Raw genomic sequence first — 12,624 nt, 5'->3', positions numbered from 1 at the left:
TATGAAGGGCGCAGTAGAAAAATTACAATTTTTAAACATTCACGAACTGCAGGTATACTAAAAGCTCTTGTAGAGATAAAGTATGTAGGATACGCAGATTTCCCAAACCCTGGAATCTGCAGAGAAGAAAGTGCCATTTGCTGCTGTTGACACCGTGCGTATTTTCCTCAAAAAGGAGAAAGATCAGGGTAAACATGCAATAAAGCTGAAAAGTCGGTCTACGTAGCAAGACACTAATTACAAAAGCGAGCGAACACTGTCCGGTGTTTATTTCTCGTATTATGAAGTTTCGTGTATATTTCTGCATACCTCGCTCCTGCAGCTTTGGCTGAAGGGGGAAGGTAGCCGGCACCTTGGCAACACTGCCGCTCAGTTTTTATTGATCGTTGCAGCGTATCAATATCGTCCCTGCACTCACTGCTCACCCAAATTTGAAAGCGACGTACCTTGCATATTTATTTTTTTCCAACCTTGCCCGTGTCCGGGAGCAACTGCTGTGCGATACAATTCCTCGCGTGTTGCTCTTCCTCAGTAGTACATGCAGCAACAAATCTCAAGAAATATAATTAATGAGAAGACTAACTCGTATTCTCCTTACTCTATCAGGAAGCCCTTTGATATTGAGTTGAATGCAACCAGTGGAGTTTGCGTGTATGGTGCCTCCATGGCATTCATGGCCTTTCTCACGCTGCAGAACGGGAGCTCGTTTACGTAGGTGTTGTGCTCGAAAATCTGTAATAAAAATTGCTCACAGGTTAATTTATTGATGACTGCCAGCTATACGCATTTTTTCTCAACTCCATTCGCCTCCATTCCTGCAATCGCAAGTGCCCTGTATTAGTCTTCACTGACTCAAGTGCATCCTACTTTGGTTAAAACGAAGAAGCGTGTACAATTCTAACCAGAGCATCAGAAGCTATAGAGTAAGATGCTGGCGCTCCTCGACATGATGCATGATGGACGAAAATGCCACTTTTGCTGACTGTTTTCAGGGATCAATAAAATAAAACATCACAGCTTTGGTTCGAGATTTGATATTTAAAAGACGTGAACTGCTCACAGGGACCGATATTTATGCTATTTCCTGAAGGTCACGCTATAAATAGCGAGACAGCAGTATTGCGTTTATTAAATGATAAATGGATGGCTACGTTTTTGCTTTGTTTTCCGAGCTTTCCCTCTTCCCACACCCTGGCTAATGGGCTGCTTAACAGAGTGTGTACAAAGCCACTTAGGGTCGGAATAAACTGAGCTCAAAGCCCAGTAACTTTTAGGACTGTTTACAGGCAATTATTTGCTGGAAAGTTGCGGCCACAGTGACCAAAGTTTCAGTTCCTCCTGAGGGGTGTTGGGCTCGTTAGTTAAGTCACTGCACCGTAACCTTGAATCACACTATTTATCACCCCCTTTTAAATACTATAATCAGTGAAGTAGATGACTGAACGTTTGCGATCAACTCGACCTACTAGAGGAGTCCAAAAATTTTCAGTCATTAATTTGTGCTCTGTGGCCAACGAGGCAAGGAAACAGATGTTAATAATGGGTAAAGTTCATTGAAGGAAGTGAAAATACCGCGATTTTTTTGAAGCGAAAGCTCCACTGCGCTAGCTGCGGTGCGTTACGCCGCAGTTTGACCTTCGGCCGACCTTCAGCAGCTTGCCGCGCGCCACGTACTGCTCGCCGCCCGCTTTTTTTCCGCACGTTTGGTACACGGAGCGGGCGGCGCTCCTTTATTCTTCGGCTGCTGCTTCGGTTCTTGCAGGTAGCACCTTTTTTCCTTCACACACCTGTCAAACTTCATTCCTACTGGTACATTTTGCCGGTCTCCGCGGAGCTCCGTGCGTGACATCATTAATTAGCTATGCGCTTCACTGCGCATGAGCGGTGCTCTTCAGCTGCTACGCAGCGGGGGATATAAGCCGTGGAGCAGCTCCTCGAGCGCTCGCTACTCTCGCCTACAAGCCGAATCTACTCATCCTGTCGACACCGCGGTCGTCGTGAAGGAACGGCACGTGGGAAAAATAAAGCTGAGAAAGCTAAACCAGCGATGGAAACTTGAAGAGCAATAAAAATTACAAGGCTTCAACGCTTCTGAACCAAATATTAGGCGAAAGCATTAGCTGCGGGTGACCGAGCGTTCTTCTTCTTCTCTTTTTCTTCTTCCTCAGCCTACATATAAAGCCTCGCTTTAACCAACCCGTATGAGCGTGCCTTAGTGGTCTATAGGGGTAACGTGAATGCCAGGATCCTAGCAGGCTGATTCGGACATCACCGTCCCATGTGAAACGAGAGATCCAAGTTGGCAGCTCCTGCCAGCCCCGCTTTAATCAAGCCGTATGAACGTGCCTGATATCACGTGAGCACCAGCTGTGCCTCTATCGCGCCACGCCAACCGCTTTTGTGTCACGTGGAGTGTGACGTCACGCGCTGCGCAGTGGCTGCGACCGCGCTACGCCGACCGCTTGAGTTGGTAACCCTGCTCTCACCCTAGTGTCACGTGGGGTGTGACGTTAAGCGTCACGTGGGTGCGGCCGCGCCACGCTAAAGGCTCGAAACCTAGAGCAGTATTGCTTTCGCAATAATAGAGGCTTGCAAAGCGACGACGCAAGGCAGGTGGAGAAGAAGGTGCGACAAGACCAACAGAAAAGCTAATCGGTCTCATCCACGATTACTAGTGCTTCCGCTTTGTATATCCTGGCTTAGCTGAGTTAAGCCACACCAATTTTAAAACTGTTTACAGACCGTTATTTTCAAGTCTATGAGATATAGGTCAGTCAGGACTGTGCAAGTAGATTATCCAGCATTGCAGACAATATAACAGAGTAATGTGATTAAGCGCATAATTACCTTATAATAACTAAACAACTTTATCACCTATGTTTTAGGGGAGAAAATTATAGTAATACATTGAAGGCCGTAAACATAAAAGCTTAGTTCAGGCTTTAAATTTTCTTCATTGCCATGCAGTTCAAAATATGTAAAGTCAAAATGCACACTTTTTTAGTTCGTAAAGTTGGCTTCCCGCAATGTGAATGTTTAAAATGGTGTGGCTCACACTTCTGATACAGCAAATATAAAAGCCCCTTTTCTGATTATGTAGCGAAAACAGTTATTAACGTGATTTCAGCGACAATACAACTCCCAGCGACGTTATATTAAAATTGGCATTTAGGGAAGCCAACCTTGCTAAAGCGCGAATTTCTGACTTGAAATATTTTTAAATGCGTTGCCGATAAAGAAAAGTTGAAAACGGTTTTAGCTTCTATGCTGACAGCTTTCAATTTCTTAGTATAATGTCGGCTCCTAGAATCAAATTTAAAGAGTTGATTAATTAATTTATTCAATCGTTTAACCGCTGGACACTATCACGTACGGAATGTCCGCCTTGGTGTACAATTTACCTGTACAGGTGGTACTGACGTATCTCTCGCGCGGTAATATACCGATATATAAACTGTTAAAAGAAACGCTTGGTATAGTGGTTAACTGTCATATTTCAAAATGAAAATGCGGCTTTTGGGAAGAGCAAAAGTGTATAGAGGGGGTAAAATGTCAAAGAAATAAAATTATTTAAAGAACGTTTCAACCATTCACTATGTGTAAAACTTTCGTTATTATTGCTGAAAAGCATGGGTCCCAGTACTGGCATTGGGCTCTTGTGATATGTATATCATACTATGTTGGCTTACACGTGAACATCAGTTGACCAGCAACGAAATACTAAAACCACCCACAACGCACACTGTTTAGTTTAATTTTATGCAAAGAGTCAGCCTTATGTCTTTTTTAGAAATCGGTAGACAAGGATGCATATTTTATTAAAATGTTCAGAAAAGTACTCTAGTGGGCCTGACGGCTGGTTCGTTTGTATTACCGTGGTGCCCATCGCTTATTTCTCGAAAGTTGGCTTTCGGCTTCGTGCACACACATCAACTTGAATGAGCAAGAATTTTAATCAAAAAGTGCCGTATTTTACGTAAAGCGAGTGCCAAAATAATTTTCTTTTAATATCTGCATGCATTCTTCGAGATTGCATCTATGCAGCTACTGGCACGGCAAACTTACCTCATCAGCCAAAATTATCAGCTGGTTTTTGTGCGCAAACTTTATAATATCCTGGATCTGCTTCAGGGATAGCACCGTGCCTGAAAATACGAACATCGCAGTTTCGTTTCTTGAAATACGTTTCTACAGCAAAATGCAATCGATAAAAATTGCGGCCCAGAAAAGGTTTTTATGATATAAATCGGCCCGGGTTGCAGGTAAGTGACGCTGTATTTCGGCGATAATATTCTTTGTTCTCATATTTTTAAACACGGTCAGAACTACCCGCACTATTTCTTTCCTTGAGCATATCGAAAAAGCTCGCAATTTTTTTAACGGATTCTTGGCGCTACCAAAGAGGAAGCTGCTACTAAAGGTGAATACTTGTGTACATATAGGTTGCTCACGACATACATGGGACGCAAGCGACACAAGCGGGAAAAGAACTAACTAACACACACCACTATAGTGCGCGTCTCTATTCTTTGTTTGTCCCTTGTGTCCTTTGCGCCACACACATGCCATGGCTGAGTTAATAAGTGAGCGCTTAGTTAAAAAAATTAAGCATGATCGTATAGTACAGTGCCATGCCCATAGGACTTGCAGCCACAAAGTGACATTTGTAACCATTACTAACCTAATTAGCATCGCCAGTAAAAAAAAAAAAAGAAAACAAAACATGAGCTGCTACTTCGTTTATTACTCACTCCAAAAATATTGTAACGTAACGTTGCAGAGAAGGCTCTCTGGCACTCTGGCACCGAAGAACACCAACAGCCAGTCAAGGCAGCACAAAAGCGCAGCACCGTATTGCTTCGTCGTCTTTTCCGAATTGCCCGTTCCAATCTTCGTCGTCTACGAATGGCATGTGTCATTGCCCCCCTTCTTGGCAGCATCGCCTCGATGCTGCAAATGCTGCTTGATGCGATGAGCTGACATAGTATGCTAGTTTGGTATGGGGATACCACAGCACAAAACGGGGCGCCATCAGTCTGAAGATTAGTCAGCGGGGCGATCGTGGTAGGGTTTCATCCGGACGACGTGCACAACATCAGTGAACTGGCGTCGTCTGCGGCTTGAGGGATCTTGGGTCGCGGATTCAACTTCATAAGTAACGTCGCTGAGGCGGCGAAGGACACGGTATGGGCCGAAGTACCGACGCAGCAATTTTTCAGAGAGTCCACGATGACGAACGGGCGTCCAAATCCAGACATAGTCTCCAGGCTCGTAGGCAGCGAAGCGCCGTCCCTTGTAACGGTCAGCGTCTAGTTGCTGTTGTAGGTATATGCGCTGTCTTGCCAGCTGCCGCGCTTCTTCCGCACGCTGAGTAAAACTAGCAATGTCCAGGTCAAGCTCATGTTCGTCGTCGGTGTATACGGGCAGCATTGTGGAGTGGTCACTCGACGGCCGAAGACAAGCTCGAAGGGTGTGAGCCGCGTCGTCTCCTGAAGTGCCGTATTATATGCGAATGTGGCATATGGGAGGATTTGATCCCAGGTCTTATGCTCTATATCCACGTACATAGACAGCATGTCGGCCAGAGTTCTGTTTAGCCGTTCCACCAAGCCATTAGTTTGCGGGTGGTATGCCGTGGCCCGTCTATGGCTAGTATGTGTAAGGTTCAACACAGCCTTAGTCAGGCGGGCCGTAAAAGCTGCCCCGCGGTCGGTAATGATAACAGCCGGAGCGCCATGACGCAACACGATGCCGTGGACAAAAAACTCGGCTACTTCGGTGGCAGTTCCATTTGTGAGCGACGCGGTTTCAGCATATCGGGTCAAGTAGTCTGTCGCGACAACAATCCAACGCTTTCCATTAGTTAACTTCGGGAAAGGACCAAGAAGATCCATTCCCACTTGTTGGAATGGAGTTTGCGGTGGAGCGATCGGCTGAAGAAATCCAGCTGGTTTCACGGGTGGAGTCTTTCGGCGTTGACAGTCACGGCAGGTTTTAACGTAGGATCGTACTGAAGGTAATAATTTCGGCCAATAGTATTTATCCCGAATTCTTGCAAGCGTACGACTAACTCCCAAGTGGCCGGCGGACGGTTCGTCGTGACAAGCGCTCAAGATGTCAGGCCGTAGGTGCGTAGGTACTACGAGTAGAAATGTGTCTCTTGATCTTTCAAAATTGCGCTTGTAGAGAACTCCACTTCGTAAAGCGTATGACTGCAAGCCACGACGAAAAACAAGCGGTACTCTACCACCGCGTCCTTCCAGATAATCGATGAGCGGCGCCAGCTCCGGGTCCTTGCGTTGAAGGTCAGCTATATGGGATTGAGTAATGGCCCCAATAAAGAGAAACTCGTCGGCGTTTTCTACTGCGGTGGAGTCCAATGGCGCGCGTGACAAGCAATCCGCATCTTGGTGTTTATGTCCCGACTTATAGACAACAGTAACGTCATACTCTTGAAGACGGAGGCTCCAACGAGCTAAGCGTCCAGACGGGTCTTTAAGGCTTGCCAGCCAGCACAAGGAATGATGGTCGCTGACAACACGGAAGGGTCGTCCGTACAAATATGGTCGAAACTTGCTGATGGCCCAGATTACCGCAAGGCACTCCTTCTCCGTTGTCGAATAGTTCGCCTCTGACCGTGAGAGTGTTCGGCTCGCGTAGGCGATAACTCGTTCTACTCCGCCTTGCCACTGAATGAGTACCGCGCCGAGGCCAACGTTGCTGGCATCAGCATGTACGTCTGTGGCGGCGTCTTCATCGAAATGGGCGAGTATTGGGGGTTTGTGTAGGCGGCTTCTAAGCTCCTGGAAGGCTTGCTCTTGATCGTCTCCCCACAGGAAGGGTATGTCATCTCTGGTTAGTGCTGTCAGTGGTTCAGCTATCTTAGAAAAATCTTGAACGAAGCGTCGATAGTACGAACAAAGACCTAGAAATCGTCGAAGTGCCTTTTTGTCGGTAGGGCGCGGAAAATTTGACACTGCGGTAGTCTTCTCGGGATCAGGGAGAACGCCCTGTGCACTGACAACATGGCTGAGGAAGCGTAGTTCTTTGAAAGCAAAGTGGCATTTCTCAGGCTTGATCGTTAGTTGCGCGCCTTTGAGTGCTTGAAGCACGATGCGCAACCTGTCCAAGTGTTGCTCGAAAGTAGGCGAGAAAATAACAACATCATCTAAGTACACCAAGCACGACTGCCACTTGAGACCTGATAAAACCGTGTCCATCATACGTTGGAACGTGGCCGGTGCAGAGCAAAGACCGAACGGAAGCACCTTAAACTCGTATAGGCCGTCGGGCGTCACAAATGCAGTCTTCTCTCTGTCTCTCTGATCCACTTCAATTTGCCAGTATCCGCTTTTGAGGTCTAATGAGGAGAAGTACCTGGCATCGCGTAGTCGGTCGAGGGCATCATCAATCCTGGGCAGCGGATAGACGTCCTTTTTGGTCACGTTATTTAACTTTCGGTAATCGACACAGAATCTCAAGGTGCCATCTTTCTTTTTGACAAGGACCACTGGCGACGCCCATGGGCTCGTCGAAGGCTGGATCACGTCGTCCGCAAGCATTTCATCCACTTGCGTTTTAATGGCGTCACGTTCCTTAGGAGAAACCCGGTAAGGGCGCTGGCATACCGGTAACGTGGTCTCATCGGTGATGATGCGGTGCTTGGCGACAGGAGTACGACCGACCTTCGAGCCTGTGGCGAAGCAGTCTGCGAAATCGCTCAGAAGAGCCGAGAGAAGATTCCTTTGATCGGGCCTCAAGTCGGGCTAATTTTAACGGTTTGCAGAGCATGACAAGGTGCGGCCTCTTCTTTAGGGTTCGTTCCGGCGGTGCATAAATGAGGTAAGGCAGTAACATCGTGAAGGACGGCAACAGCCGTGTCCTTGGCGAGATGCCGCATCTCCTTAGCAAAATTTGTCAGGAGGACAGTAGCACAACTGTTCTGGAGTTGTACGAGTCCTCGAGCAACGGCTAATTCCTTCTCGAGTAGTAGCGGAAGGTGCCCATCCGCGATGCCCTCATAATCGTGGAACAAATCATGCTTTACAAGAACCAGCACACTAGAACGTGCCGGAACCCTCACGTCATCGTCAACTATACGCAAAACGTTCAGACCCGGATCTTCGTTTTCAATGCGCGCCACGGCTCGTTTCGTCGAAAAGGAAACACGCGCTTCTTTCAGGTCAATGACAGCGCCGTTGGTCTGCAGGAAGTCTAGACCAAGGATCAAGTCTTTCGAACACTCAGGAAGCACGATAAATTCTCCGACATATACAAAACCACGGATGCTGACCCGCGCTGTGCACTTGCCTGCAGGTTCAATTCCCGCCGTACGAATTCGTACTTCCCGCCGTACGAATTTTCGGGCCGGACCAATCTGTCAAAACTTTCTTCAATTCTCGGGCGAGACCACGGCTCATTACAGAATAATCGGCACCAGTGTCGAGTAACGCGGTGACACCCACTCCATCAATCGTTACACACAAATCGGAGGTAGTATGCCGGATGTTGTCGCTACCTGACACAAGTGAAATCTCGTCGGGTCGGCCTGACGATGACGGAGGATCTTCACATTTCCCGACATCAGCGACCCTGCCTCCGAAGGCCGCTGGTATTAGTTTTCCCGACCAGGGCTGGGAGAGCGGCGTCGGGAAGAGTGGGGACTTGTCGAACGGTTGCTCGTCGGGGACGTAGACCGCCGCTCTTGGTAACCGGATGTGACGGGGTACTGTCGCGCTGCAAGGTCGCTTGCAATCTCAGTAGGCCGTTCTGCATTCCGAGGGTAGGGGCCCTCCGAGGCGAAACCCCGCATGTTGACGCGGCGGTACGGGCACGCCCGGTAAAGGTGACCGGCTTCACCGCAATGATAGCACAGGGGCCGACGATCCCGGGGCTGCCATACTTGACTTTTACGGGGTGGCTGGTAGATTGGCGGAGGGGAGTAGCGAGGCTGCATGCGGCTCCATGCGAGGTGCTCCATGCGGGGACCCTGCGGCTCCATTGCTGGAGCTGCAGCGTTGATACTATGGTCTGGCGGGGGAGCCTTACTCAGGACGGACGCGTAGGTGGGCCTCGCGTCAAACGTCTGGTGAGGAACGCGCTGCTGGGGAACAACGTCAGCAACTTGCTGAGCTGCCATACGCACCTCGTCCCGGACGACTTCAGCCAATGAAGGAAAAGATGCTGTGTTGCAAGGCATCCGGAGCGCTTGCAGTTCCTCCCGCACGACAGAACGGATGAGATTGCGTAGTGAGTCCATGTCACTGCCGACATGTACAGGGGGTGCGTCGGACCTAATGATGTTCACGTCACGGTTGTACTGACGGGCTCGGTGTTGCAGCGTTGTCTCCATGGTCGCTGCCTCGCTGAGAAACTCCGCCACAGTGCGTGGTGGACTGCGCACCAGTCCCGCGAAAAGTTCTTGTTTAACGCCCCGCATGAGGTGACGCAGTTTCTTATCTTCTGGCATTTGTGGGTCTGCACGGTTGAAAAGGCGTGTCATGTCCTCAAAGAACATACGCACGCTCTCGTTCTGGCGCTGAATGCACGAGTGTAGCGCAGCTTCTGCTCGCTCCCGGCGGTCGGCGCTAGGAAACGTGGCTTTGAAATCACGACAGAAGGCTGCCCAGGATGGGAAGGAAGCCTCATGGTTTTCAAACCATGTCCGTGCAGACTCTTCAAGAGCGAAGTACACGTTGTGGAGCTTACGCTCATCAGTCCACCCGTTGTAACGAGCAACTCGCTCGTAGTTCTCAAGCCAGTCCTCGCCGTCCTCGAACACGTCGCCATGAAAAGAGGGGGGTGTTCGCGGCTTATGACACAGAATGTGGGTGGGAAGCCCGCTCTCAGATGTCATTGCAGCAGGTTCTACGGCCGTCTGAGGGTGCATCGTCCTGGTAGCGGCCGGAAGGGGTCCGAATTCAGGGGGCTCTCCACGTAGGCGGCGGCCGAGGCGTTGATGTACGGGGGTAAGCTCCGTATTGACTGGTTGATTATGAGGACTGGATCGATACCTGGCTATTCCTCCACCAGATTTGTAACGTAACGTTACAGAGAAGGCTCTCTGGCACTCTGGCACCGAAGAACACCAACAGCCAGTCAAGGCAGCACAAAAGCGCAGCACCGTATTGCTTCGTCGTCTTTTCCGAATCGCCCGTTCCAATCTTCGTCGTCTACGAATGGCATGTGTCAATATTTTCCTATTCTGAAAAATTATCACCTTATCTATAATCTCAGTTCCCTCACTGTGAAAATGGCTTTCTTATGTAGAGAAATGCCTGATATCCTCTTCATCAAACAAAATTTAAGTGATGCGGGGAAGCCAGTCTTGCCAACTGAAACTTGCGGCGTCTCTCGCGTGATCTTGCAAGGGTGAAGGAACGGGCTAGTTGGTAAATCATCTTGGAAAGCAAAACAGCGCACTTCAAAACACAGACACAGAAAGGGAACAACAACACAGCGCTGACTTCAACTGGGTTTTTATTAGAGAGCGACACAATATATATATATATATATATATATTAAAAGTGGGCGGGAAAGAACTGATAACAGCTACTGAGCTTGCACGTGGCGAAAACACAATGAACGCAAAGTTAAAAGGCGCACGACAACAATACAGGTCAAAACAAGGCAGAACAGTAAAGCTATGAAGAAGCGGAAAAGGGAGAGGCCAATAGGTAAAAACAGTTACAGATGACACAATGCGAAGACTAAAGTCGAAAAAAGAGCCAAAAGGGGCATTAAGAGCGATAAAAGAGCCACAAGGGCAATAAGAGCGATAAAAGAGCCAGAAGGGGCATTAAGAGCGATAAAAGACTCAAAAGGGGGCATAAGAGCGATAAAGGGGACAAAGGGGCATTAAAAGCAATAAAAGAGCCAAAAAGGGCAATTAAGAGCATTACAGGGCCAAAAGGGCATTAAAAAAACAGAATACCTAAAACAACCAAGGCCAGGCCGCTAAAGGATGAAGAGTGTACAACGGAATCTAAACATTAAAACTACTGTGCGCCTGGTGCAAATATTCTAACTCGCGTTTCGTCAGGGCTATTGAGGGTGTGCTAACACAATTTTGACCTATAGCTTTAGAATGTGAGCGGCTTCTATGATTTCGCGTGTGACCTGATGTGCATTTCTCGCAATGGCTCTTATTCCCTCTTTTGAGTCTTTTATCGCTCGTAATGCCCCTTTTGGCTCTTTTATCGATCTTATTGCCCTTGTGGCTCTTTTATCGCTCTTAATGCCCCTTTTGGCTCTTTTTTCGATTTTAGTCTTCGTATCGTGGTCATCTGTAACTGTTTTTACCTATTGGCCTCTCCCCTTTTCGCTTCTTCATAGCTTTACTGTTCTGACTTGTTTTGACCTGTATTGTTATCGTGCGCCTTTTAACTTTGCGTTCATTGTCTTTTCGTCAAGTGCAAGCTCAGCAGCTGTTATCAATTCTTTCCCGCCCACTTTTCATACATATATATTGTGCCGCTCTCTAATAAAAAACCAGTTGAAGTCAGCGCTGTGTTGCTGTTCCATTTCTCGCGTGATCTGCTTTGTGTGAATGTCGATTGCACCTTTATTTGTTATTACGTTGGCTGATGTTTCTCTGCACTTCCGTTTTCTACCTCGGCTTGCTGTAATTTGCAAATAAGACCATGAAAAATACTGAAGTAAAACTTGTTGCTGGTCTAGTTGGTTTATGCTCGTACGGGAGAAAAGTAAGAGCAAAGGATAACGAACACAAGGCAGGAGACAGGACAACGCGCTTCCTGTCCTGTCTTGTATTCGTCTTCTTTGCGCTTACTTTTCTCCCTTATGAGCATGAAAAATACGAAATATATTTACAGCGATCATTGCCTTAGAAAGCTGCCCATCTTTCACTTGAAACCCTTCTCTGTCAAATAATAACAGCCCCTGATCGAAAAATCGGCGAGATTTTCTCGAGTCCTTTCACTTGGTCCTTTCTTCGGGTATTGTTATTCCTATCATTCAGAACACTTCCCGTCGCTTACTCTCCTGAAGCGAATAATAAATATGTTATTGTGCTTTGCGCGGCTACGAACTGCCGACATTCGTATTTGTGGCACATATTCCTTTTCTTCGTATTAGCGGTTTGCATCCCACTCACTCGGCGGGTTAGCTGGGTTAACCAACAAGAAGCATCGTGGGACGCACACGTTCTTGGAAGCGTCCAGAGCTTTCTGCATCTCGGGGATATTGTGCGACCATCCCTGATCTTCGTCCAGGTAGTAGCACACCTGTTGGTTTGAGATCCACGCAAAGCAAAGGGGGTTCAAGCAGGCAAGCAAACCTTCGGAAATACGTAACCGCATGATGCAGTTTGTTGCTGAGAAAAAAATAATGGTAATAATAATCACAATAACCATCATCATCATTGTAAGACGGTCACTCACGCCTACAGGGCTAAGGACTCTCCCATATCCCTCCAATTAACCTCGTCCTGTGCCAGCTGCATCCATCTGATCCCCGCAAACCTCCTACTTTCATCAGCCTACCTAGCTTTCCGCCACCCCCCTGTCGCCTCCCCTTCGAATGCAGTCTGTCGCCTCCGCCCTTAGCAACCATCGGGTATCTTGTCTTTACATTATGTGCTCTACCCATGCGCATTTCTTCCTG

General features: G+C 48.0%; 1 protein-coding gene across 1 annotated transcript in view; it reads right to left on the bottom strand.

Moving 5' to 3' along the window:
- LOC146203958 (alanine aminotransferase 2-like) overlaps nucleotides 1-12,624 on the bottom strand; it is a 52,277-nt gene that overhangs the window by 11,163 nt on the left and 28,490 nt on the right. Inside the window, exons 6-8 of the mRNA XM_084603772.1 lie at nucleotides 12,116-12,245; nucleotides 4,066-4,145; nucleotides 599-732 (exon numbers count right to left, since the gene is read on the bottom strand). Coding sequence (XP_084459898.1) covers nucleotides 599-732; nucleotides 4,066-4,145; nucleotides 12,116-12,245 — 344 coding nt within the window. The remainder of the gene's footprint in view (nucleotides 1-598; nucleotides 733-4,065; nucleotides 4,146-12,115; nucleotides 12,246-12,624) is intronic.

This window comes from Amblyomma maculatum, chromosome 1 (genome assembly GCF_055883805.1).
Source record: "Amblyomma maculatum isolate TAMU_Amacu chromosome 1, ASM5588380v1, whole genome shotgun sequence".
NCBI classification, from domain to species: Eukaryota; Metazoa; Arthropoda; class Arachnida; order Ixodida; family Ixodidae; genus Amblyomma; species Amblyomma maculatum.
This window is presented reverse-complemented; position numbering and strand designations above follow the sequence as displayed.